The sequence below is a fragment of the Hemicordylus capensis genome, chromosome 3 (genome assembly GCF_027244095.1).
Source record: "Hemicordylus capensis ecotype Gifberg chromosome 3, rHemCap1.1.pri, whole genome shotgun sequence".
NCBI classification, from domain to species: Eukaryota; Metazoa; Chordata; class Lepidosauria; order Squamata; family Cordylidae; genus Hemicordylus; species Hemicordylus capensis.
Window position 1 is genome coordinate 9,575,528 of NC_069659.1, and position 27,862 is coordinate 9,603,389.

Genomic DNA, 27,862 nt, shown 5'->3' on the forward strand with positions numbered 1-27,862 from the left:
CCAGCCTGTTTGGGGGGGTTCATGAATGATTTCTTTTAAAATTACCCCTTCTGGGGGGCGGTTCTCTGAGGTGGCGGTGGGTCCATGGAGGTCCCCCCTCCCCCCGCCAGCCATTCCGCCTTAAAAAATGGCCCCATCCGACCATTCTTCGGCCTGTTTGGGTCTTCCCCCCACCGGTGCGACCGCCATTTTGGAGACCGCCTGGCTACCACATGGGGGGGGAAGCCCCAAAAGACCTAACAGGACTTTTTTTAAGGCGGGAAGGCCGACGGGGGGAGGGGGAACCTCCGCAGACCCCCCCACCCCACCCCCGCTACCTCGAACTAGCCCGGTCTAGCCCGGTCTCGAACTAGCCCGGTTCGGACACAAACCGAACCAGACGGGGCGTAGGTAGGGGAGAGGGGGCTCGTGTTCATCGCTCTTTCTGGCAGCCCCCCAGAGTGTGGGAGATAATGAGGAAAATAGGGAGGGGTGGATCTGGAGGGCCCTCAAGAGCTGGGGGACCATGTTCTTTGAACCCTTTCACTCAATTATAGCTATGCCCCTGGAACCAGACCAGCCGGTTCTAGTGGAGAGCCTCTGTGGCTCCTGAGGAGGATTCCATCCGAGGAGCAGCAACCCTGCTTCCATCATTCCCTTCCCTTTGTCAGCTTCCATGCGGCCTAATGATGTCACAGCCTGGCACAAGGGCATGATGATGTCATTATGCCTCGGCTGGCAAAGCTTAGCTTGGCATTGCTATGGGATGTAGCTGTGCTGGGGGGAGCCCCACCATTGAGGTGCTTGCTGGGGGGAGCCCCACCACAGAAATCCGTCCATGCCGGGACTGTAGGCTTAGGGGCTGCTGCCTGTGAAAGCCGGCAGAGGCAGCAGGAGGAGGCTGAAGGTGAAAGCGTGAGAGGTAAGTTGTGGTGGAAATGGGCAGCCAAAAGGAGCAGCTGGTCTGCAGAGGCAGCCAACCCACCACTCTGGGCAACCACCTCAGTGGTGGAGCTCCTCCATAGCCTTGTCAAGCTTCTGACATTGATTCCAGGGAAAGTAAGTCCTGGTTGTCAGGAGCTGTTAGGACTATGGTGGAGGCTCCCCTGGGTGGACCATCTCTCAAAACAATAAAGCAGGGTCAACTTTATTCCTCCCGCAGATAGTGGCCTACAACTCCCATCATCCCTGCCTACTGGCCACTGTGGCTGGATATTTCTGGGAGTTGTAGGCTAACAGGTGGAAGGCTTTGCTTGCATAGCGCTGCAGTAAAGCATTCCCAGGTACTGGAGGGATTCTGCCTGCTCACCAGTGTCCCCCCTAAGGGATCCCAACATGTGTTTTCCCCGTACATGTGAGCATGCCCACAAGCTTTTTGATGTCTCTGCTCAATTAATTTTAGATCCCGCTCAGGCTGAATCAGGAAGGCCCCACTCCAAATGCGTGTGTGCACACACTGCCTTGATTTTGCTGCCCCGAACAACACTCATTCCACACATACATGAAAAACAATTTGGCTGTCCACAACAGGAAGAGCAATAAGGGGTTGTGCATGGTGTGGAGAGAGTGGAGAGAGAGAGAAATATCTTCTCCCTCTTTTACGACACTAGAACCAGGAGTCATCCCATGAAACTGAAGGCCAGGAAATTTAGGACCAACAAAAGGGAGTACTTTTCACACCATGCATAATTAATCTATGGAATTCTCTGCCACGGGATGTGGTGTTGGCCACCAGCATGGATGGCTTTAAAAGGGGCTTAGACAAATTCATGGAGGACGGGTCTATCAATGGCTAGTAGTCCGGATGGCTATAGGCCACCTCCAGCCTTGGAGGCAAGATGCCTCTAAGTACCAGTTGCGGGAGCAACCGCAGGAGGAGAGGGCATGCCTTCATCTCTTGCCTCTTCATTTCAGAGGCATCTGGTGGGTCACAGTGGGAAACAGGCTGCTGGACTAGATGGGCCTTGGACATCACCCAGCAAGGTTGCTCTTACGTCCTCACTCCTAGCTCCCACTCAACAGCGGCTTAATGCTTCGCCCTCACTATAATTAACCCTCACAACCCATACTCAGAGCCCCGGAGCACTCTGTGTCACTTCACCGCAAAGCTAGCAAACATTTTCTTTCACGGATGGGTTTTATTTCCAAATACATTTTTTAAACAACATGTCTTAAAGCTCTTCTTTATATACATTTTTTTTAAAAAAAATCAGTGACTGAGTTTGCAAGAGACATTCTACACATCAGGGCTTCCCAACCTTGAGTCCCAAGAAGTTGTTGCATGAATACTGGAGTTCACCATAGTTGCTGGAGGTGATGGGTCCAACAACAGTCCAACAACATAGTCCAACATACATAGTCCACCCTAACCCTAACCCCAACAACATCTGGGGACACAAGATTAGAAACCCTGCTGTACATGGAAAAGGATTATCTGCTGGCCTCTTTCCACCAAGCCCCCACCAAGCCTCCCCACACACACAAACACCGCACGGCATCCTCCACAGGCTATCAGAGCTTGAGCATCACACATGAGTTCCTGGTAGAACACAGCACCTTTCTCTAACATAACTTGCTAGTTAAGAGTATAATAAATGAAATTGCTACGTTCTTCAAAGGGTGGAAACTGAGCATCTTCTTCCAAATGGGTTCCAAAGACCAGGCCAGCATCCCTGGTACTCAGGGAACGGACATATCCGGGCAAAATTCATCTGCGTCGGATCTCTCTTTTGCTAAAAACATTTAAAAGGGGGGCCATGCCTTTCAATCAGGGAAGAAAGGGGAAGGCAGTTCGGGGGTTAGCTGATCTGCTGCTCAAAAGTAGCCGCCAAAATTCAAGCAGTGCCTGTGCTCCTCCAGTTAGATCCTGCCAACAAAGGATGTATCCTAATCTGCAGCTTCATGGAGGACCAAACTCTTGGATGGGAAAGAATCTTCCATCAAGATTATCTCACCGTTCTCTGCACCAAACAATCATTTAGGCCACAGATGGCATCTTGTTCAGTTCTGAAAAGACATAAGAATTCATGAGTTGCCTTGGTGAATGCTACCAAGGTATATGCACATTATTTTCACACATTATTTTCAACGCACGTGTTGAACATGAAGTACACGTGTCTACAGATCCGTATGCACATACAAGCCTTCTCCAGACTTTATCAGCATGAGCAGCGCTCACACGTACAGCGGGGAATGCAAGAAGGAAGGCCCCGCTGTCACTCACCCCCTCCCACCTGACAAACACCCTTACGGTCCTGTTTGTCTGAAGGGGAAGGCTCTCTAAGCATGTTCAATGGCAATTCCATGAGCTGCAGCCTCGATCGGTCGATACCCGCCCCGTTTAGTGGGAACAGCCCTCCCAGCTGCACTGCCTGCTCAGCAGAACACTCCCTATCTGTACGCTGCATTTGAGGGGCCTGTTCCTTGGTTCACGTCTAGAATGAATGAATCATGTAAGACATTCACACAAACACATGTACATGCTGTGCATGCATACAGATGCCTGAACAGACTAGAGCTATAGAGAATGACATATCTATTCATTTCTATTGTACTTTTAAAAATTCTATTCATTATTTGAGTGGCTGGATTATTTGTTTTGACTGATATTTATTTCTACTCTGCTGCATGCCCATGATGGCAGGCAAAGTATCCTGCAAGCCATAGGAAGCTGCCTTATATCAAGTCAGATCATTGGTCCATCTAGCTCATTATTGCTTACAATGACTGGCAGTGGCTTTTTCAAGATTTAAGGCAGGAATCTTTCCCAGCTGTACCTTGAGATGCTGCCAGGGCTTGAACCCAGGACCTAAGCAGATGCTCTGTCTAAGTAGATGCCACTATCTAAGGAGAGGAGAGCTGGCCTAAGAAGAGGAGAGCTGGTCTTGTGGTAGCAAACATGATTTGTCCCCTTTGCTAAGCAGGGTCTGTCCTGGTTACATATTATTTATTTACATGGGATACTACATGTATGAGCACTGTAAGATATTCCCCTTAGGGGATGGAGCCGCTCTGGGAAGAGCAGGTTCCAAGTCCCCTCCCTGGCATCTCCAAGATAGGGCTGAGATTGTAATCTTGACTCCTGACGGTAACTTTGGAGAAGCCGCTGCCAGTCTGTGAAGACAATACTGAGCTGGATGGACCAATGGTCTGACTCAGTATATGGCAGCTTCCTGTGTTCTTCTACCATTGAGCTAGAGTTCCCTCTCTGAAACATTTAGATTAACATAGGAAGTTGCTTTATACAGAATCAGACATTGGTCCATTGATGAAGGAAAATTCCACTATCCCCCTTTACCTAGTTGTGTAACCTACATGAGTCCTAAAGGTCACAGGTTTCTGCACCCTGCTGTTACAAGGGCCCCTTTTCTTGGAAACAATACTCTGCCCTGCCTGAGTAGAGATAAATACCTGTTGACCACAGCTTGCCCTGCCTTACTAGGTATAAGCATAGCTAAAGCTGATTGGTGCATTATGGCTGGTTTCTACCTTGTAATTGGTTCACCTTCTCTACCAATGGCTAAGCTTTATTCTGCTTTTACTAGTCTGATTGGTGTATACCATGAAACTTTGGCCTCTGATAGGCTCTGTACTCAATCCTATATAGCCTGTATGTAAACAGTGTAAAAGACTCTTGCCAAAAGCCTGAGTGTGTGCTCTTGGAAGAGAGATGCCCGGCATGCCATCTATATTATTAATTCCTGTAGACGGACCAGGGGGATGTGTGGGGATGTGGCAAGCCATGCCCCCACTGAAGCACCTGACTGGGCAGTGGGGATTCCATATGCAGATAGGGAGTAGGAGCCTGTGAGAGCAGAAGCACCATGGTGATTGGGCAGTGGGGATTCTATAGGGAGGTGGAGCCTGTGGCACTATGGTGATTGGGCAGTGGGGATTCCATATGCAGATAGGGAGGAGGAGCCTGTGATGATTAAGGTCGGTTGGAATGCAACTGTTACCGGTCGAAAGATGTTCTGTCAGCAGCCTGAGGGGAATGAGCAGCCATGCAGCACTGGCAGCAAGAAAGGGCCCAGTCAACTATTGCTGCTGTTTGGGCCTACCGAGGCCATTTCCAGAGGGAGGGAGGCAGGCAAGGGATGGGCCCAGGCCTGTCAGCGGCCTCAGGGGAATGAGCAGGTGGCCATGGCAGTGGCAGCAGTGAGGAACGGCCCTGTCAACCACTGCTGCTGCTCCTGGGGGGAGGAGGAGTGGGGCTCGGGTGAGGGTGGGGAGGTCTCTGGGGCTGCAGCTTGGCCAATAGGCAGCAGCAATGCTGCATCCACGACCAAGAGGGGTGAGGAGGATGGAAGCAACGGGATGGAAGAGGAGGAGCAGGAGGGTGGAGCGATCTCTGAGGTGAGGGGGGCTGTGGCAGTGGGGGAGGGGGGAAAGCAAGCACTAGCGCACAGATGCTCTAGAGCGCACGAGAGTTCCAGCATTGAAGCGGAGAGAAATAATGGCGGTGGCCAGGAGGCAGAGGGCCGGCGGGCAAAGCCCCGCCAGCCGGGTGGGCAGACGGCGGGTGAAGCCGCGCCGGCCAGGAGAAGGAGGCGGGGACGGAACAGCCTGGCCCTGGCCCGCCTGCCGGGAGGAGGCAGGGGTGGCAGCAGCAGGCCCTGGCCCAGCCGCATGGAGGAAGCAGCGGCGGGCCAGCTTAGCCTGGCCGGCGGTGGCAGGACAGCCTGGCCCGGGGGGGCGGAAGTGGCAGGGGGGAGCGGCCGGTCAGCCAGCCAGAAAGCCGGGCATGCCGGCATGGGGGGTGGGGAGTATGGCTGGGCCCAACTAGAGGCACAGATGCTCTGCCCCCGAGCCCACTAGTGATCCATAAAAGCTTGAACCTGATGGACGGTGAGGGGCTCTGCTCATTAAACGAACCCAGAATTTCCAGAATTTCTCCACCACCCTCTAACTCAGTAATGTCTGCACTGACTGGCAATCTCTGAGATTTCCAGCAGGAGTCTTCCCCAGGCCTGCCTGAAGATGCTGCCAGGGATTGAGCCTGGGACCTTCCGCATGCCGAGAGCAGATGCTCTTCCACTGAGCTGCAGCCCCATCTCATGCCGTAAAAGAAAGGTGGAGGAATGTGAGCAATGTGGAGCAGGATTAGAGGAACCCACATCTTCACCAGGTGGCAATTTATCACTGGCAGAGGTATAAGCACAGGTATAAGCCTTCCAGGATGGAGGCTTGTGCTAGGGCACCCTTTTAGCTCCTGGATATCTCTGATATCCAGAAACCTAGGAAGGGAAGGACTCACCTGTTCTAAACTGGTTGTATGTTCCATTCTCAAGGGATACGGTGCTGGTGCCACCGTTCAGTCTCCACCTGGAAAGAAATGAATATTCTGAACAGTTGTTTTGTTTTTACATGTAGAGTGTATCCCACTATTCCTCCAAGGCACCCAGAGCAGCGTACGTAGTTATGTTTATCTTCACAACAATCCTGCGAGGTAGGTTAGGCAGAGAGATAAGTGACGGGTTCAGAGTCACTCAGTGAGTTTCATGGCCAAATGGAGATTTGAACTCGGGTCTCCACAGTCCTAGTTCGACACTCTAACCACTACACCACACTGGCTCATTCAAACATGATACGGATCGCCTTCATGATATCTCATCTCTCCTCCACCTCTTGCATTTTAGTTATTTATTATGAGATTTACAGCCTTACCACCACCACCACCACCCCGCCCCATCATGGAGCTTAAGGTAGCATCTACAGGGTTCCCGAGCAGTCTCCCATCCAGGCACTGACCATATGTAGACCTGCTTAGCCTCACTAAGGAGGTTGCATCAGGTGCCCTCAAACCAAGCCCAGGGACCCATCTGCAATAGGGGAAGAGAAGGAATAATGCACCTGATGGGGTTGCTCTATTACTGACAAAAATGCAATTGCTCTAAATTGTGTCTAATAAAGCAAGCAAGCTGCATGCAGATATCCGTAGCAAAGAAGAATGAGTAAAAGGGAGGGAACAGGTTGGGCGAGGACTGGATGGCCTATTCCTCTCCTTTGCTCCCACTACTCTCGTCTCTCTCGTGGGGTCCTGACAATACAGGCCTTTGCAGAGTGCAGCCACTGATGTGCTGCTTGGCATGATGGCAGGATGATATCCTGCTGCAACTTCCCCACAGGGCAAGGGAGGTGGGGGTGCTAAGCCAGCCCCCGTGTGCCCCCTCCGGTGCAGTAGGATGAGCACCAGCAATGATGCCAGACGCCATTTCCATGGGGCTCCCTGCATCAAGGAGAAGAATCACCAGTGGCTGACATGCTGTGCCAGGTTATATGCAGCCCAGAAAACCATTCTTGCACTACAAGAACTGCAGCAATGCAGCCGTGCATTGACGGCCCTTATTTCCAATGGCCAGCTATTGCACAACTGTGTTTGTGCCATGCTTGCCTGTTGTGCAAGAGCACTCTTGCGCAACTGCACCAACGTTGCATTGCAAGCTGCACGTAACCTTGCGCAGTGGAAAACAACAGCCACTGTTGTTAGGAGTCAAAGAGGGCTGGGGCAGCAATCAGAGCTGTCAGCTCCTTACTGAACAGCCTTTCTTAACCTTGCTGCAAGGATCCACTTATCAAGATGATGCTGATGATAAACTTTTATATAGCACCTTAAGAGGATTTAGAGCACTACACTCAGAGATTATCTCAGCATTCCTCATAACTAGGGATGTGCATGAATTGAATTCTTCTTGATTTGAATCTAAATCGAATTCAAATCAAATTTTGAAAAATCATTTTGAATTTGAATTTATTTCAAAATCCATTTCAATTTCAAATTGATTCCAGCCTGTTTTGGTGCCTTTTTTAACCAATCAGGGGGCCTGAAAGGTGCCAAACAGCCCTTGAATCAAATTCGAATCAAATTCTGAAAATTTGATTTGAATTCAAATCAAATTGCCCTGTTAAGGGGTGATTCGATTCAAATTTGAATCACTCAAATCACCCAGATTCGATTTGAATTTATTTGAATTCATATTAATTTGCACATCCCTACATGAATTGTGTCTGATGAGATAACCAGACACTTTTATGTCTGATAAGATAATACCAGCCTATTTCAGGGGAAAGGCATGATATCCAACATAATGTCAGTAAAATGGCAGGTCAATTCCAACCTGACTCTGACAGTTTAGGGGGGGGCCATTGTTGCTCCTCTCGACAATTTTCCTGTGGGGTCAGATCGGGTCATAATTGACCTGACATTTTGTGCGTTGCATAGGCCTGCCAAATATCATCACCCCACACACGTGTCTCCCGCTCCTCTACCACTTTCTCCTTTGTGGTGGTGATGCCTACCTGTGCCTGTCTTGATGTGCACGCTCCTGCTCTAATTAAGAAAATATTTGGAGAAAGTGTCCAAAGAGCAGTCAAATACCTGAGGTGCGCCTTTTCTGCAGGAAATGCTGAAAGGGGTGGTAGAGTAGGGGAGACACTCTATAGAGTCTCTCCCATACTCTACTGCTCTTTGGACACTTCCTCTTTTACGCCAGTCCCCTTTTCCTAACTAGACCAATAGCAAGGGAGAGTGCATGCCAAGTTAGGCAGCAGCAGGTGCCATCTCCACAAAGAAAGAAGAAGAGCAGCAGGTGCCATCTCCACAAAGAAAGAAGAAGAGAAGGAGGACAATTTCGGAGGAACTCTCTGCCACTGGTGGCCTCTAGGGCCTGGCAAAGAGTAGCTCAGATGGTGACAGATGGAGGAAGTTGAGGCAGTGGGAAGCACCGGGCCACTCCAGCAGTGAGGCAATCTACTGCTTGAGGCAACCACATCACCATGCCTCATAGAAGGACCGCCCCGACATTATGTCGCACCAAAATGACATTTTAACCATGGTGGAACTTACCACTGAATGCCAAAGATGAGACCGATAAGGATGACCCCTAATACATCTGCTGTGATCCACATGCTCTTGTACTCTGCAGGTGTCTGTAACAGAACAACAGATGAGATGGGGTCATTCCCCAAGATGGAACTGCAAGCAACAACAGTAGAGGCATAAAACTAGAAGGAGGAGAGACAAGTGTACAGGTGGATTATGTCTTTGGTTCACACAAGCTCAGGCTGCTGGAGGCCCCTTCACAGGCATCCTCACGGCCTCTTTATACCCCAACTGCTACAGGCAGCCAGATCCCACAGAACACATTGCTGAATAGGCCTGTCTGCCCAAAGCCTTGAAGTCACACCATGTCTGTGTGGGGCAGCCTGCCTGTGCCTCCTTCCCATGCTACTTGCACACATGCCAGGCAGGAGTTATCAAGGTCAGGTAAAGAAATGGCTCCAGCAATAACCACACAATGCACTCTAGTGCACTTGAGTGGTGCACTCAGTGACTACGCTCAAAATTAAACTGCAGTTGTATGTTGATGCCATATTACAGGGCTGCTCAACTTCAGCCGTCCCAGCTGTTTTTGGACTACAACTCCCATAATCCCCAGCCACAGTGGCCAATAGTCAGGGATTATGGGAGTTGTAGGCCAACATCTGCAGGAGGGCCGGAGTTGAGCAGCCCTGCCGTATTACAAACAATTACTGAAAGGGGGTTTCCAACCCTGTAGGGCCACACATCATGATATGCAAAATGAGTTGGAAAAGGCACAGCTCCCCGCCCCACATTCGTACCCCAACACAACTTCTTCATGCAGATAACTGACAGGTGGAATTCATTGCAACATGAAGCTGGTTTTGACTAACACAATGGACACAGACAATATTTTTCTCAGAGAGTTGAAAGTAGCATGAAAGAGTTCAAGAATGCTATATAGTTCAGGAGCAGCAAACATGCTTTGCAAGCAAGTCAATTACTGCCATCTCCAGGTATACCTGGAATAGACCATGCCTATAATCCTGGAGGGTTGCTGCCACTCAGAGTAGATAATACTGGGCTAGATGAACAAGTGGTCTGACTCAGTAAACAATTTCGTATCAGGATGGCTGCTTGTGATGTATACATACGCTCATTCCACTTTTAGCTCTAACAAACACATTTGGCAGGTTTTTGAATGGTTGCAAAAACTTGCAACTCTTGTTTGAGCAGGAATGACAGCAGGACAAAAGGAATCTGTGTGTACAGCACAGGCCCCTTTTCTCCAACCACTTTCAACTCTCTAGAAAACTTCCCTCTGAAGCAGGATGCCTCTGATTGCCAGTTGCAGGGGAGCAACAGCAGGAGAGAGGGCATGTCCTCACAGTTCACCTGTGGACTTCTCAGTGGCATCTGGTGGTCCACTATGCGAAACAGGATGCTGGACTAGATGGGCCTGGGGTCTGATCCAGCAGGGCTGTTCTTGCATTCTTATGTTCTTATGCCTGCCACTCTTAAGCATGAATGTCTTTTTGGAAAGGGTGGGCTAAACCCATGGACTACCGTTGTACTGGTAGCTACTGGCCATGACAGGCACCAATGGCACCTCCATGCAGTGGGAGATATTTTCTAGGCCTGCGAATGGGCCAAAATCTTGGATCCTGATTGGACCAACCCAATGGAGAGACTGATCCATCCAACTGATCCACATGGCCCTTCCCAATTCTCATCTTGTTGGTGTCAGGTGAGAACCAGTCAGAAACCCAACATTTCTACCCTTGCCCTCTTGCCTTCCCTCTCCCCTCCTCCTCTCCCCACTTTTACCTGGAACAAGGGGTGGGGCAGGCAACATCTCCTTTACTGCATGCAGCCAGCCACCTCACCTTCCATGGCTTATATCTAAAAGGTAAGCATGTCCCACCTTTAGGTCTCCAAGTAATGCAAGGGTTTGTGGGATTTGTTGGGGTGGTTTTTTAGGGATGCAGCCATGGACGAGTGCTCTGTATGGAGTGAAGGGGTCATCATGCTGCCTGTCTCCTGGCCCCCACAGCCCCAGGTAAAGGAGGGCGGGGAGAGGGCAGGGTAGGGCAGGGCAGTTCAAGTCTAACTGATGGGCATGTCGGTACTCCGACGCAATTCCATCACAACCTCAGGAAACTCAGTTGGCGTTCTGTTGGTCAGGACTCCCTTCTAGCATGATGGAAATCCCTCTGATAACACCCGACAGAGGGCGTATCGGGTCCACCAAGCCTGTTGGACCGACACGACTGCACGGCCCTCCTATTTCCCCGACTTACTATGAGGAAGGAAGGCTCAGTGACACTTCCCAGGGCATGCACAGCATTGGTGGTAACAGAATGCGCTCCGGAGCACCACGCCAGGGAAAATAGCCACGGCTCGCTGACCACATAGAAGTTGGTGGTGATGTTGGCTTCCGCATATTTCCTTTCAAGCAAGCACATGGTTTCTTTTAGACAATTGAAAACGTCATGCTGAAATCTGCCACCAAAAAGTCACCTGAAAAACCAAGGCTAGATTTTTCTGGTCTGGTCTGTTTTGCGAAGATGGGTGGGCGAGAATGTCAGCTTTGCCACGGCCACCTACCAGATCTCTTCACTGGACATATCTCTGTAATCCAGATTGAGTTTCCCGATCTTCCTGCTCTGGAGTTCCTCCACAGGGGCCGTGGTGCCCAAGGTGTGCTGGAATCCAGGAGCTACAGACTGGACGTAGGATCTCTGTCTGTCCTCCAGCCACAAGACCTGTGATGGGGAGAAGCACAACAGCCACTTTGTTTGGTGTCCCTGCACAGGCCTCAGAGGAACATTCCTGCAAGTGGATAGTCCTTTAGGAGAGAGAAGAGAGCAGTGAAAAACCACATCCTCTCCCTCTCCACCTGCACTGGGATGCAGAAGAAGGAAGACACGTTGCTAGTTTCCAACCTCTTTGAGTCCTCCTCTCGAGAAGAGAGCTGGTCTTGTGGTAGCAAGCATGACTTGTCCTCTTAGCTAAGCAGGGTCTGCCCTGGTTGCATATGAATGGGAGACTTGATGTGTGAGCACTGGAAGATATTCCCCTCAGGGGATGGAGCCGCTCTGGGAAGAGCAGAAAGTTCCAAGTTTCCTCCCTGGCAGCATCTCCAAGATAGGGCTGAGAGAGATTCCTGCCTGCAACCTTGGAGAAGCCGCTGCCAGTCTGTGTAGACAATACTGAGTGAGATGGACCAATGGTCTGACTCAGTATATGGCAGCTTCCTGTGTTCCTATGAGTCCCCGCAGGGCCTCTGCCATTGTCAGAATATTGTGGGGAACATCACCCAAAAATATTATTATTGTTGTTGTTGTTGTTGTTGTTGTTGTTAATAATAATAATAATAATAATAATAATAATAATAATAATAATGGCTGACATACTGTGAAAAAACAAACCAATTAATAATTTGTGCAAATTATGTATCACAAGAGTAAGTCCATTATTTCCAGTGGGCTTACTCTTCTGTAACGCCATTTGCACAAATGCAAAGTTACTAGGCCAACATGCTCTTGCACAGTATGCCAGCCAATAATAATAAGTGACTTGTGCAGTGCTGCAGCTCTGTAATGCTGTATCATCTGCCGTTTTTGAACAGTTACAGGGCTGCCTTAAAAGCCTTGGATCAAACTGGGGGGGAGGCCACCAGAAATAAGAGAATGGTTTCAAACAATGTGGGAGATTCTAATGCAGGACAAACTATCTGCATCCATTGAAGCATCTTTGAATATGAGTTACAAAAGTTGTGGTGGGTTTTTTTAGAAAGGCAGATGCCTTTTCTTAATTTTATTGACAATTCTAAATCCACTTCTACTAGGCCAGAACAGAGGAAGATGATATTTTTAATGTGGAATATTTAAGTTTAAAATAGTATGTATATTTTGAGTCCCCCTTTTTGATATTAATAGTGCTGATTTGTGTTTTGCGGGGATGGGTGGGTGAGAATGCCAGCTTTGCCACGGCCACCTACCAAATCTCTTCGCTGGACATATCTCTGTAATCCAGATCGAGGTTCCCAATCTTCCTGCTCTGGAGTTCCCCCACAGGGGCTATGGTGCCCAAGGTGTGCTGGAATCCAGGAGCTACAGACTATTAATAGTGCTGATTTGTGTTTGTATTTTGTTTACCATTTGTTTGCTCGTTTTATGTGATCCATTGTTTTACAATTTTGTGTGTTTTAAATGAAAAATAGTTTTTTATAAGCATCTGCAGCAGCCCTGTGGCGAAGCGTTATGGCTCTATATAATGCTGTGCATCATGTTAGCCAATAACCAGAAAACCAGGATGATGTGATTTTGATAATGAGTCTCCAAAGTCCAGCAGATACATTCTCCACTAGCTGCCATTTCTGAACACTCTGCAATAACCCTCAGCATGGGCCACATCCCCAAAAGAGTCAAACTACACTGGTTCTCACATAGATGTTCATCTCTAACTATTCAGCATCCAGCCGTCACTGGCTAGGGATGTGAGGAGATGTCTCAGAAAATCCTCCAATGTTTCTCCTCAGAAGAACCCTGAAATTCTCTTTCAGATTTCACTTTGGCAGAATTTCAGTTCCGATCCCAGAGGGAATGAGCCAGACACAACAGACAGAGCTTGAAGACCATCCCTAACACAATACATTTCCAAGGAGAGACTGGCCAACATGATGCACAATGCAATGCCCCAGTTACCCATCAGGCCGTGCTGCTGCACACAGAATAGGTATTGCAAAAGTGGGCGTTTGTGTTACTTAAAACTGCACATCCCTAGTTGCACAGGGCTATTTTCAGTACACACAATGGAAGTAGCACCGCACAACTGCAGGCAGAGTTTTACGCAGTCGCACAACTGCCCACATGCTGCCAGGGCTGTCTGTTATGTGTGCTGTGGGCAGCAGCTGATGGCCATCAGCAGTGTTGCGATGTACACGAGTGTGAATCAATCCATAGATCTGGACCCATTTGGTCTGTAATTGGATCCCCACTGAAGTGTGCATAAAGCAAGTCCCCATATACAAGGGGTCAAGATCTGGTTCACACCCACCACCTCAAAGCAAACTCAAACTGGATGAAGGGGAATGGGTTCAGAGTGGAGGGAAGAATTTTCTCCTACCAAGTGGGGTTTAATCCCCGATTCGGTCTGCAGCACTTCTATGGTTCGGTTGATCCAGTTGTCTCGGTAAGGATGGTCCACTGGTGGGCGATAGAGGTCAAAGAGGATGAGTTTGTTCGCCTGGTTGGCAAGCTTCAAGAAATCGCTGAACTTGTAGACCGACTGATTCTCAGCCAAACGCTTGTCCTCAGGTGAGAGTGCAGGTGCGTCCATGAACTGCTTATCCTGTTTCGAAAATATACAGCTAAAGGGATCTGCAGGCATTGCCCAAGGGTATTGCAGTGCCTGAGGCAAAGATCAAATCTGCCTTGCCCCACGCCTTGTGCTTCTTGCAAGAGAGTGAGCTCCGTGGGGAGGAACACAACATTGCTTTCAAAACCTCGTGTCCTAAACTGGGAATTTTCTAACACACACTAACAGATTTCTTCCGTTTTTTCCAACACAAGTGTGGTGTTTTAACCAGAGAAAACCTCAAGCAAGCAGGCTAACATTGTTCAAAAAAAGAGCAACCGCAGAGGTTTTGTAACTAGAACTTAAAGAGTTTACTCCCTGAAAACTGGATTTTCCACTCTAGGCAAGCCAGCTCGATTTACATTTCTAAAGAGCTATATCTCCATTCCTAAAGAGTGTTGACCTTTTATCATGGGGTTTACAGAAAAAATCGCTTAAAACCAGCATTTTAAAAACCCGGAAACACATTGGGACAAGCTAAAAATCGGAAGATAAACCCCAATTTCCGTGGGGGTGCTCCCAAAGATCTCAAATTGACTTCGGGATAAGTCTGGCCGGTGTGTGAATCTCCTCTCCTGGAGGAGATTCACGGTAACAGCCCTGTGTGAAAACGCTCAGGGTTAGATTGACCCATGAAAAGGGGATCTTGCCACCTCCCTGGTGCCCCAATAATCTGTTGCTTGAGGCAACTGCCTCACCTTGCCTCATGAAAGGACCGCCCTGGGAATCATCTATTTTCTAAGTCAAAACCCACTTTGAATAATCTTCTAGGGTGCTTACTAGAATGTAAGAGGGGAAATGGTTTCACTTATTCCCCTTCCTCCCAATAAATAAATGCACGCTGCACATTTTCAGACCTTCCTTGCTTCTGGCTGCCAGAGTGGTAGTTCAACAGACTGACTAAAGGCCTTCCTAGCTCAGCTGCTAAGTGTTACAGAATGTTCAAGAACACTCCAACTGTTCAGGAGAAGAGTAAAACCATAATGCCCAGCTGAAATGAAGCTCCCCTCCATTTTGCCAACCTCAAAATAGCTGCCAAATGAAGACAATTACAAACAGTGCTTTCTCAAGCAACCACCGGCTAGAAGTTTTTCACACCCAGCTTTTCATTCGCATCTCCTCCAGAATGGAGATGTGTGTTCACATATTAGCCAAATTTACCCCGAAGCCCCTGCGAACTATCAGGGAACACTTCACATGCAATCTGGATTTTGCATTGCACATTAGAGTGTAGCTCGATTTATATCCGGGGTTTTAAAAAAAAATCCACATTTTGCGTTATTGTGGGGGGGGGAGGGGCAACTTCAAACCCGCAGTCAAGTCTGGGAAAACTCCTGGTAACTGCCATCTTCACACCATAATTCCTAGCAGAATCTCTCCTGGCATTCCCCCCCCGCAAAAAACCCTCCTTTTAGAATGAATGACATGATGTGCAGCATAATAGAGACTTAATGCTATGCCCCGGGGATGCTGCAAACTTGGAAGCCAGCCCTAATGCTGTTAGGAATGGGGAGTTGCTCTATGAATGAGGGGAAATGGTAGAAAAACCTGTTCTCCACAGCATTGGGGCTGCCATCCAAACCTGCAGCAGCTGGGCACAGCGTTATATCTCTGAACCACTGTGCATCATGGCAGCCAGCCAATGATCATATGTAGGGAGCAACAGTGAAATAAAGTGTGCTGGGAGCAGTTTCACCCCAACCTTCCCCCGCCCCCATTAAAAAATTGTAAGCCAGAGTTTTCCATGGAGAACTTTCAGCCCAGCCTTAAGAAAACAACGGCATAAAAGAGGGTGGCATAGGGACATGGGGGTGGGTCTATAGCTCAGAGCAGAACATCTGCATCGTGTTCAGAAGGTCCCAGGTTCAATCCCTGGTTCCATCTCCAAGGCTGGGAAAGAAAGCTGCCTGCAGCCCTGGAGAGCCGCTGCCAGTCAGTGCAGACAACACTGAGCTAGATGGACCAAGGGTCGGACTCAGTAGAAAGCAGCTTCCTATATTCCTATATTTAGGAGGCTGAATGTTTTTGGTGGAACAGCAAACAAAGGCATAAGCAGGAATAGTAATTGCCTTTCAGGGGTTGGTCCACAGACAGCCGAGTGGGTTTGGTAGGCTAATACTAATGTTTGTGGACTAGCCGCCTTTCTGGAATATCTGCAAGGCTGCAGTCCGGACTCTCTTCCAGTGATCCACTACTCAAATATAGGGGACCCCAAAAGGCTTGTCTCCCGGTTCCACACGACGTACCTCTAAGAACCATTCTCCAGAGTTTAGTTGTTCCAGCTCATTCCAGGTAAACATGGCAGCGTTTTCATTAATGTTGTGGGATGTTAGTAGCTGAACGTTCGTTGTCCTCTTTAAAGTCTTGTCATGCATCAGGAAAGGGACACCATCGTAGCTGCTCAAAGAGAAAGGCAACTCTGAATGCCTCAAGGCCCATTCACATTATGTTCAACACTCGTACAACAAGTGTAGAGTGTACCCAGGTTCACAGCTCCATTCATTCACATGTTATGCTGAACGCAGGTACAGAAGTACACTTCCTATCTATCTGATGCATTTGAAGGGCCTGCATCCAGGTTCACTTTTAACATGAACACAGGTACAGCCTTTCACACAAACATGTGCACGAGTGTAGAAACATCTGTACACTCGTACAGCAAAATGTCTGAATTGGACTCAGGTCAGAATGATATGCAGGTTCTTTGCAAGATTGCTTAATTGTCAAGTTGTACCACATCATCTCTAGTTTGGGGAGGTCACTAGAAATTGCAATGTAGCAAAAGAAATTCTGAAAAATAGTGTGAATGTCCATCTTTCCCCCAATCCTCTTCAGAGCCATTGTCTCAGCTGGCTGCTTTTATTTTGGCGACACTGGGAAAGGCTGAGGAATTTTCTCAGGGGAGAAGAGGAGGGGACTGTGCCTATATAAACCAGAGATGAGCCGAAATGTTTGCTGACCACGCAAATGGCCACCACGTATGCATGGAGGCATGTGCATGCCAGCGTCCGGCAAGGGCAGCTGGGAAAAGCCCCGCCAGTGCGTGGGCATAGCAGAGGGGAGCACCGGGATTATGGTGGCAATCGGAGGAGAAGCAGGACCTGCACTTCTCCGCTGTGAAGGGGCTGTGTAGGGCCTCTTTTTAAAAGGGATTTGCCCATGATTTGGATGCCTGAATCGCATTCTGGCACATCCCTAATATAAACTAGGTGAAGTGTGATGCTGTGGTTATTCTTTGTACCACTGCTGCCTAAGGAGAAAGATGCAGAGGAATGGGGCAACTTTGCTTCTCCAAGGCACTGACTTGAGTTGAATTATTTTATGATGCCACCGGGAGAGGAAGAGGAGGGGGTGCAGATGGAAGATCAGGCTGGAGCCCCCACCCCAACCAGTGGCACTCTTACCCCTGGACTTCGGGGCCGAAGTCCAGGTCCTCCACAGTCCCTGGGGCCCCTAAATCCTCTTTAGTCTGTCCCAGTTGGTATGGTCGCCTGGCAGAGCATGATGATGCTTTATTTTTCAGGGAGCGAGGGGGCCTCCGAAGGCCTTGAGGTCCAGGGTCCAAAATTAGAAAGAACACAGAGCTGATCAGTCCTTCGTGAGGAAGCCTCGGCGAAAAACACTGAATATCCAGACAGGTTTTTTTAAGGACTTACCAGTGAAAGAATTATTATTACAAGCTCCAGATAACAGAACGGACTATTATTACAACACATCTCTTTATGTCAAGGACTTACAAACGAAAGAATTATTATCTTCACAAGTCTCAGATAGCAGAACGGACTATCATTACAGCGCATTTCTCTTTGGCTACTACTTTGGGAAATAGTTAAATTGTTTTGGTGTTCTGTTGTTACATCATAGTCCTTCATACTGATTTTGCAAGACTGGAATTTTTACCATCTTCATCATTCTGTGCTCTGGGCAATTTTGGACATTATCTAGTGTTTATTTAAAGAATTATTTAAGGAATCCAAGACACACATATTTAAAAATATAATTATTTAATTTTTGAATTTGTATATTTATATATATTTGCTGTTTGCACACGGTTTGTTTGCTGGTTTTGGTTTGTTCTTTACACGTGTGGCCCTTTTGTGATATGTTAAATTGAATAATCTGGCAGCACTGGCTGGCTCTTGGGGTGGAGATCCGGACTGTCAGTAGCAAGCATGAATTGCCCCTGTTGATAAGCAGGGTTCGCCTTGGTTTGCATGTGGATGGGTGACTACATCTGAACAGTGTCTGCTGTAAAATAGACCACTTAGGGTCTTGTGGTCACATGCAAGACTTGTCCCCTTTGCTAAGCAGGGTCTGCCCTAGTTTGCATTTGAATGGGAAGCTACATGTGTGAGCACCTGCATGTTTGCATGCAGAAGGCTCCAAGTTCCCTCCTTGGCAGCATCTCCAAAAACGGGCTGAGAGAGACTCCTGCCTGCAACCTTGGAGAAGCCACTGCCAGTTTGTGTAGATGGACCAATGGTCTGAGAAGGCAGCTTCCTTCGTTTCTATGAATAAAATAACATTTTTATGAAGATGCTCCCATGAATTTCAAACTTGCCATCATAGTGAGCAAACATATAAGCAGGAAGAGAGGAAAGGGCTGAGGAAGCAACAAAGGAAGCAACTAGGGTTGGATTGTAAAGGATTTTAATGGAATTTTTCATCAGCATTAAAAGTTATTCCATCTTTCAGCAATTTTTTAGACATCACTGCATAAAGGGTGAAGGTCTTCACCTATTTGGGAAGCATTGCCCTGAATGGATTTCATTCACTTTTACATTTCTGATTGGCTAGGATCAGCCACTTATCAGCCCAGGAAGCACCGCCCTGGCTCTTAATCTGCTTCAGATGCCTTCAGTGACAGCACAAAGCCAAATCTGATTCGTCACATTGCATCATGACATCATCCCTCTCACTATGTGATCCCTGATGGACCATGGCCACTCCACGAAGGAGATGGAAACGTAGTGAAGGAAAAGGCACCAAAGCAGCAGATCAGGTGAACAACAGAAGTGAATAGGTGTGGTAAACGTGAACATTCTTCACAGCAGGGAAGTTGGAGATATTTCAGTGGCCCTGAAAGCACAACTGGGACTGTCACCCCCTAAATAGAAATGACTGAATATTCGGCTCAACCCCAGCACAAGTTCATGGCTGAGAAATATAATGAAAACATCTTTTCACAGGGTAGGCAGTAAAATGCTCTTACCTAATTGTGACGTCCGTCTCAAGCCCAGCAGCACCATGGTCAATCGCTTTCTGAAATGACATCTCTGTATTTTCAGGAGCCACCTGTTATAAAAATGGCAAAGGGAGATGATTCTGACTGGGATAAATTGTAATATCTCCTTGAATAATTTCCTGTTGCTTAAAAGAACCTCCAGTACTCCCCAAAGATATGACTCTTGCTTTGTAGAATATATTTAATATTGACTATCAGCAAATCTTGGAGAGTCAGAACAGATCCCAGTAAGAAAAGAGACAGCTGACAGGATCAAACAGAGAAGGCCTTAAGCTAGGGATCATTTAAATAGAATACTTCTTGCTTCTCTGCATGTTGTCCCTGCAAGAGTCAGGAAAACATTTCTGTATCATCTGTTTGGATGCTCTCCAGAGAGGGGCTATAGCTCAGTAGTAGAGCACCTGCTTTGTATTAGGGGTGTGCATGGAACCGGTTCGGAATTCCGAACCAGATTCAAACCGACCTGGCCCAGTCCAATTCTGTGTCCAGCCAAATCGGGTCTGGTCTGGTTCGACCACCAAACTGGGCTGAACCAGTTCAGGGGATATACTTGTAAAAGGAAATCCAGTGAGGATTCCCATTTACAAGTAAAGGAGCATTCCCTAGGCGAGCTGGATTCAAACCAAACCGCCAGTCCATGACCCTAGGCTCCTTGGAGGAAGAGCAGGATAAAAATGTATGTAAGTAAAATGAGTCCATCTGCCTTGTGTAATTCAGTTACCTCTGATGCATTTTGAATTGAATTGAATTGGTGAATCCCCTGCCCACCAGCCCGGGCTGGCTGAAGCCTGGTTCTGACCTCCACACTTGTCCAGTGGCTCGGTAAAGGAGGGCGGGGAGCATGTTTGGGACACCGGGAGTGGGGGTGGTGAGCAGTGGTACTGGCAGCCAAGCTGGCCAGGGTAAGAACAGCTCCCCACCCCCCCGCTCGTTGCCCCCACTTGCCGCCCATGATCTTCTCAAACCAGTTTACCCAAACCGGGCCTGGTTTGATCACAGACCGAACTGCTCCTGGTTCAGTCCACAGTTCAACCTCCGAATTGGCCTCGGTTCAAGGCCATTTAGCATCTAAATGGGACCAAATGAGCATCCAAACTGGGACCAACCATTCGTGCACACCGCTACTTAGTATGTATGTAGAATGTTCCCAGTATGTAGAATGTTCCCTGGCATCTCCCGGCAAGGCTGGGGAAACCTTTATCTGAAGCCCTAGAGACCTGCTGCCAGTTAGTGTGCGCACACAATACTGAGCTAGCCAGACCTAAAGTTCTGACTCAGTAGAAGGCAACAGCACGAATACTTCATGATTAACCAATTCAATTCAAAATGCATTAGAGGTAACTGGATCACACAAGACAGATTTATTTTATTCATTTTACTTACTTACATTTTATTTTTTATTTATTAAATTTATACCCCACCCAAACTTACGTCTATATCCTGCTCTTCCTCCAAGGAACCTAGGGTCATGGACCAGTGGTTTGGTTCAAATTCGGCTCAAATTTGAACCGAACCCCCCAAACTCAAACGTTGGCCCCCAGACATTCCTGGACTACAGTTCCCATCATCTGGGGCTGGAGATGATGAGACGTGTAGTTCAACCACACCTGGGGAGCCAAGTTTGTCACACTATCCTTCTAGAGTCCCCCTGCCATCTTTGAGCTCAACATACCATTGGTGCTCCTCTGTGGCCAATGAGGGCTGGCTTTGGACCCAAAGTTCCCTTCTCCCGGATGCAGGGGGAGGACAGTCCCAGGGGTATGAAGAAAAGAAAGCAGAGGATGGCCAGATAAGGGCCCAGGATCACCACCTGCAGAACTGAACAAGGTGAGAGCAGTCAAGAGCTTTGCACTCTGCAGATTGCTAAGCTGATGCATTTAAAAAGCCAGACACACGTTCTGTCGCATCTTAGCATGACCAAGAGAAAGAACTGAACTGAGGGCCTGGTGTGCCTTTGTATTACAGATGCCTTCCACCTGATCTCTGGACGCTTCCACCACTCCCAGAAGTTTATCCAGCCCTTCAGGGGACTGCTGTGCTGAACTTGCTGTTTAACTAATACAACAACAAATATATACCACATTTCAACAAAAGGTTCCAAAGTGGTTTACATAGAGAAATAATAAAAAAATAAGATGGATCCCTGTCCCCAAAGGGCTCACAATTGAAACTGATACATGATAGACACCAGCAACAGTCACTGGAGGGATACTGTGCTGGGGATGGATAGGGCCAGTTACTCTCCCCCTGCTAAATAAAAGAGAACCAGCATGTTAAAAAGGTGCCTCTTTGCCCAGTTAAAAGGGTTTATGAAATGAGGTCTCCCCCTCCTGTTGGGGACAGACCTCTTGCTCCAGCAGTGTGGCCGCCTACTGGTGGGGTGGGGGACAGGATTTCTTCTCAGTCCCAGCAGCCACCTTAAGTGGCGCAGCAGGGAAATGCTTGACTAACAAGCAGAAAGTTGCTGGTTTGAATCCCCACTGCTACTACATCGGGCAGCAGCAATACAGGAAGATGCATACTGCGCGGGAGGAAGCAATGGTAAACCCCTCCTGTATCCTACCAAAGAAAACCACAGGGCTCTGTGGGCGCCAGGAGTCGAAATCGACTTGACGGCACACTTTACTTTACCTTCTAAGTCCCAGCGGGGTCTCCAACTGTCTCTGGTACTGGACATTCTGCCCCACCAGCTTCTAGCCCCTCAGCAAGCCAGGCTCTGTGGGTCAAAGGTGTTCTCTAGATCAGGGATTCTCAACGTTGGGTCCCCAGATATTATTGGACTTCAACTCCCATAATCCCCAACCAAAGGACTCTGGGGCTGAGGATTATGGGAGTTGAGGTCCAATAACATCGAGGGACCCAACGTTGAGGATCCCTGCTCTAGATTGTACTGACTGACCCCACATCCTGAATACAGACAGCAAATCTCACAAGTATCCTGTTCCAGACCAAGCTGAGGCCTCAGCCAAGGCAAGGATCCAGAAAAGGCACAGTGCCTGGATTGTTCCAAGGGAAAAGGATAGTTCTGGGGAGGAGAGTTGGTCTTGTGATAGGGTGCCTGAATTGTCCTCTTTGCTAAGCAAGGTCCACCTCAGTTTGCATTTGGATGGGAGACCACATGTGAGCACTCTAAGATATTCGCCTTAGGGCAGGGGTTCGCAACTTGCGGTGCTCCAGATGTTGCTGAACTCCAACTCATCATCCTCAGCACAATAAATTGTGACTGGGTGCACTGGGGGTTGCAGTTCAGCAACACCTGGAGTACCACAGGTTGGATGGGGCCGTAGCTCAGTGGCAGAGCATCTGCTTGGCATGCAGAAAGTCCCAGGTTCAGTCCCTGGCAGCATCTCCAGGCAGGGCTGGGAGGGACTCCTGCCTGAAACCGTGGAGAGCTGCTGCCAGTCAGTGCAGATAATACTGAGCTAGATGGACCAAGGGTCTGACTCCGTATATGGCAGCTTCTTATATTCTGGCATTGTATATGAAGGCTTCTAAATGCCATAGAAGGAATGTGTCTCTAGCAGGGGCGGAGCCACCACTGGGCCAACAGGTTCAAAGAACCCAGGCCGCACCCAATCAGGGGCTGTGCTTTGCGGCCCCGAAACACACCCTGCGCCTGATATCAGACGCGGGGGTGCTGGTTTAGCTCCCAAGAGGGGGCATTGTGGCCCCCGTTCAGAAGTTGAAGGGCCACTGCGCGGAGCGGCTCTTCCCCACAGGGAAGAGCCTCTCCTGGCTTCACTGCAAATGCAGCACCAGCAGAAGTTTAACTCCTGAAGGGTCCGCGCGCTCCGCCACTGGTCTCTAGGCAACAAAGTATGTGTGCACAGGCAAGGAAAATGCAAGGGTGTGTCTTAGCAGCTCATGTGCATTACACTCATATACCATTCTGCAGTAGGGATGTGCACAGAACCGGTTCGGAAGCCCTTTATGGGCCTCCGAACTGGTTCCAAACACCAGCGGTTCTGCCGGTTTGAAGGTGGTGGGGGTCTCCCTTTAAGAGCGGGGGGAGGGTGCACTTACCCCTCCCACCGCTTTTCCCCTGCTGGCGTCGCTATTTTTAGCAGCCCATTGGGGCGGCAGCGTACCTCCCTGCCACCCCGTTGCCCTCCTCTTCCAGATATGACCGGAAGTTGCTGACATGCCTACTCTTAAAGGGAGACCCCTGCCGCCTTCGAACCGCCCCACCGCAGTTCTGTGCACACCCTTATTCTGCAGTTCTGAACGCTCCTTTCTAAACGCCCTGCTTTTCAGAAGTACCCGTGTGTTCCTTTCTATGGAATAGCTGCTCCACACACTAATTACTCCTTGCAAATGATGGCCCTCCTTACTTACATCCTGGAGTTACGGTACCTTTATTCTTCATCTGGATGACATGTAAAGACACTGGCCAAGCGAATAAGACCATAATGACTATGGCAGCCACATGGAGATAGGGAGAGGTGATCTGTTGGGAAGACCAAATGGCCCCATGAAATGCTGACAGCTAATTCACACATGATGTTTCTTAGGAATACACCCAAGAGGCTTTCAGTATACACATGAAAACATAAAGTATGAACAAACTTGTATTTGTGAGGACGTATATTGATTGATAGATGTTTTATCAATCAAAGTGTTTAGCTTTTTATTAATAACTTTCAATTTCAAACTTTTAAAATTTTGTAATGTTAAATGTAAATTAGCTTTTAACTTGTTTGATTTTATTAATTTGTTGGCCGTGGTGAGTTGTCCCATTCCCATAGAGGGACAGATAGATAGATTGCATTTCTATACCATCAAAAACAAAAATCTCCTGGCAGTTTACAGAAAAACATAAAACAATAAAACCACAGATTAAAAACAATTAAGACCAGCCAAAATAATATAAAAACAAAGAAAAACCACCCACCTACAGCTGATCAAAGGCATGGTTAAACCAGTGTGTCTTGAGAATTCTTTCAAAGGCTGCTAGAGATGGTGAATTCTGGCCACAGCAAGAAGTTTATTCCAGAGTCTTGGGGCAGCTATAGAAAAGGTCCATCCTTGAGTTGCCACCAGACAAACTAGTGCCAACTGCAGGCGGACTTCTCCAGCTATTATATGGATATAAGCATCAGGAAGGGACTGATAGTAACTCCCTGTTCAGTGGACTTTTGGTAATAAACATGTGTTTGTCCCACAGAATATGTGAAAGATTCTTCATAATGTACTGAAGCAAAAACATCTTATCGTATCGTAACATAAGAACATAAGAACAGCCCTACTGGATCAGGCCCAAATCCTATCTAGTCCAGCTTCCTATTCACACAGTGGCCCACCAGATGCCTCTGGGGAGCCCACAGGCAAGAGGTATGTGCATGCTCTCTCTCCTGCTGTTGCTCCCCTGCAACTGGTACTCAGAGGCATTGTGCCTCTGAGGCTGGAGGTGGCCCACAGCCAACAGACTAGTAGCCATTGATAGACCTGTCCTCCATGAATTCATCTAAACCCCTCTTAAAGCCTGTTGGCTGGTGGCTGTCACCAACACCTTGTCTTATAACTTATCTTATACTCTAGCTTTAATGCAGAAACACTTGCCCAATTCACATGCTACATTCAACACCTGTGCAATCTGTGTACAGTGCATACACATACAGATCTGTACACACATCCAGCTCTTCAAATGTTATACACATTATGCAGTGTGTTTCCGATTTGTACCATGCATCTCAGGAACCTGAACCAAGGTTCACTTTAAAAAGAAACACAGCTCACTCATCTCCCTCTAAACCAAGGCTGCACAACTTCAGACCTCTGGCTGTTGTTGGACTACAGCTCCCATCATCCCTGGCCATTGGCCATTGTGGGCCGGGGTGATGGGAGTTGTTATTCAACAACAGCCAGAGGGCCAAAGTGTTGCAGCCCTGCTCTAAACCATTCTCTGGACATTATTGGGTTCAGTTTCTAAAACCACAGGATTTGGATGGGGACTTTTTTAATGACATTGAAGTTGTGGATAGCTTCTGCCTTTTAGGATCCACCATTAACAGTTAAGCAGGGGTGGTGGACCTATTAGGATGGTCCATCCAAAAAGGCTGCTGGACCCAGTGGGATTTCAAAAGGCCTTGGAGGATTTTGACGTTGGTGCGGCCGGTGATTCTGTTGATGCCCTGGTGGGAACCTGGAACAGGGAACTCAACAGGGCAGTAGACACGATTGCTCCTAAGCGTCCCTTCCGACCTGCTGCAAAAATGGCCCCTTGGTATACTGAGGAGCTGCGGGGGCTGAAGCGGTTGGGTTGGCAACTAGAGCGCAAGTGGAGGATAACTCGGTTCGAATCTGACAGGATTCAGCATGTGACCCATTTGAAGGCTTATGCAGTGGCAGTGCGCGCAGCGAAAAAGAGATTCTGGTCTGTGTGCATTGCAGCTGCAGGTTCACGCTTGGCAGAGCTATCCCGGGTTGTGAGGAGTTTGGTTTCTGCTCCTTCTACTTCCAATCAGTCCCCGGGGTTGCTCTGCTGTGATGCCTTTAATGGGTTCTTTGCGAATAAGATCTCCTGTATTCAGGCTGACTTGGACTCCACTATTTCTGCAAGGTCTATGGAGGAGGTGTCCAGCAATCCTTCTTGCAGTATTAGATTGGATCAGTTTCAATCTGTGACTCCTGAGGATGTGGACAAGCTGCTTGGGGCGGTGCGGCCTACCACCTGTTCTCTGGATCCTTGCCCGACTTGGCTGCTTCTGTCTAGTAGGGAGATTGTTGGAGATGACCTAATTAATATCGTAAATGCATCGCTGAGGGAGGGTAGGGTGCCTCCTTGTCTGAAGGAGGCAACGGTTAGACCACTCTTAAAGAAGCCTTCCCTGGACCCCTTAGTGATGGATAGCTACAGGCCAATCTCCAATCTCCCTTGGTTGGGCAAGGTGATTGAGAGGGTGGTGGCTGACCAGCTCCAGGCAGTCTTGGAGGAAACTGATTATCTAGACCCATTTCAAACTGGCTTTAGAACGGGCTATGGGGTTGAGACAGCCTTGGTCGGCCTGATGAATGACCTTTACCGGGGAATCAACAGAGGGAGTGTGACTCTGCTGGTTCTTCTGGATCTCTCGGTGGCGTTCGATACCATCGACCATGCTATCCTTCTGGATTGCCTGGGGGAGTTGGGGATAGGGGGCACTGCTTTGCAGTGGTTCCGTTCCTATCTCTCGGGTAGATTCCAGATGGTGGAGCTTGGTGACAGTTGCTCCTCAAAACGGGAGCTGTTATATGGAGTCCCTCAGGGCTCCATTCTGTCACCAATGCTTTTTAACATCTACATAAAACCGCTGGGTGAGGTCATCAGGAGATTTGGTGCTGGGTGTTATCAGTATGCTGATGACACCCAAATCTACTTCTCCTTTTCATCCTCAGGAAATGGCACTCATTCTCTAAATGCCTGCCTACAAGCAGTAATGGGCTGGATGAGGGAGAACAAATTGAAGCTGAATCCAAGCAAGACGGAGGTGCTCATTGTGGGGGCTCAGAATCTGAGGGGTGAGTTAGATCTCCCTGTGCTGGATGGGGTTACACTCCCCCAAAAGGAGCAGGTGCGCAGCTTGGGAGTACTCCTGGACCCAGGCCTCACCCTGGTATCTCAGGTGAAGGCCATGGCCAGGAGTGCTTTCTATCCGCTCCGGCTGATCTGACAGCTGCACCCATTCCTCGAAGAGGATGACCTCAAAACAATGGTGCATCAGCTGGTAACCTCCCGGCTTGACTATTGCAACGCGCTCTACGTGGGGCTGCTTTTGTACGTAGTCCGGAAACTTCAGTTAGTTCAGAATGCGGCAGCCAGATTGGTCTCTGGGGCAACCTGGAGAGACCATATGATGCCTGTTTTGAAACAGTTACACTGGCTGCCAATATTTTTCCGGGCAAAATACAAAGTGCTGGTTATTACCTTTAAAGCCCTGAACGGCTTGGGTCCAAGATACCTTAGAGAGCGCCTTCTTTTACATGATCCCCACCGCACATTAAGGTCATCTGGGGAGGTCCGTCTCCAGTTGTCACCGGTTCGTTTGGTGGCGACTCAGAGGCGGGCCTTCTCTGTAGCTGCTCCTGGACTGTGGAATGCACTCCCAGCAGAAATTCGTAATCTTGATTCCTTACTGACCTTCAAGAGAGCCCTTAAAACCCATCTGTTTGGCCTGGCCTTTCAGGGTTTTTAATCAGTTTTAATTGTTTTAATGTTAACCTGGTTTTCAGGGTTTTAATTGTTTTGATAGTTTAATTGTTTTTTAAGATGTTTTAAACTGGTATTTATATTTGTATCTCTGTTTTAATTGTTTTTAATGATTTCTGTTTTAATTGTAAACCACCCTGAGCCATTTTGGAAGGGCAGTATAAAAATTGAATGAATGGATGAATGAATGAATGAATAAATAAATAAATAAATAAATAAGGATCCAGCAGTCAAGAAATATGCCACAGATTAGCACTTGGTAGGGCTGCAATGAAGGCCTTGGAAAGGGTAT

The 27,862-nt window shown here is 48.3% G+C and overlaps 1 protein-coding gene across 11 annotated transcripts in view; it reads right to left on the reverse strand.

The window, feature by feature from the left end:
* Positions 1-2,097: 2,097 nt before the first annotated feature.
* GDPD4 (glycerophosphodiester phosphodiesterase domain containing 4) overlaps positions 2,098-27,862 on the reverse strand; it is a 60,091-nt gene continuing 34,326 nt past the window's right edge. For 9 of the 11 annotated variants that reach the window (XM_053313237.1, XM_053313238.1, XM_053313236.1 and 6 more), the window contains 10 exons: positions 23,721-23,832; positions 21,058-21,203; positions 19,353-19,435; positions 16,387-16,537; positions 13,910-14,134; positions 11,387-11,544; positions 11,080-11,227; positions 8,825-8,907; positions 6,236-6,303; positions 2,098-2,985 (listed from right to left, as the gene is read on the reverse strand). In XM_053313237.1, coding sequence (XP_053169212.1) covers positions 2,957-2,985; positions 6,236-6,303; positions 8,825-8,907; positions 11,080-11,227; positions 11,387-11,544; positions 13,910-14,134; positions 16,387-16,537; positions 19,353-19,435; positions 21,058-21,203; positions 23,721-23,832 — 1,203 coding nt within the window. In that variant the 3' untranslated portion in view covers positions 2,098-2,956. Of the gene's footprint in view, positions 2,986-6,235; positions 6,304-8,824; positions 8,908-11,079; positions 11,228-11,386; positions 11,545-13,909; positions 14,135-16,386; positions 16,538-19,352; positions 19,436-21,057; positions 21,204-23,720; positions 23,833-27,862 lie in introns of those variants that run through there. The other 2 variants (XM_053313233.1, XR_008320485.1) reach the window with 2 other exon arrangements.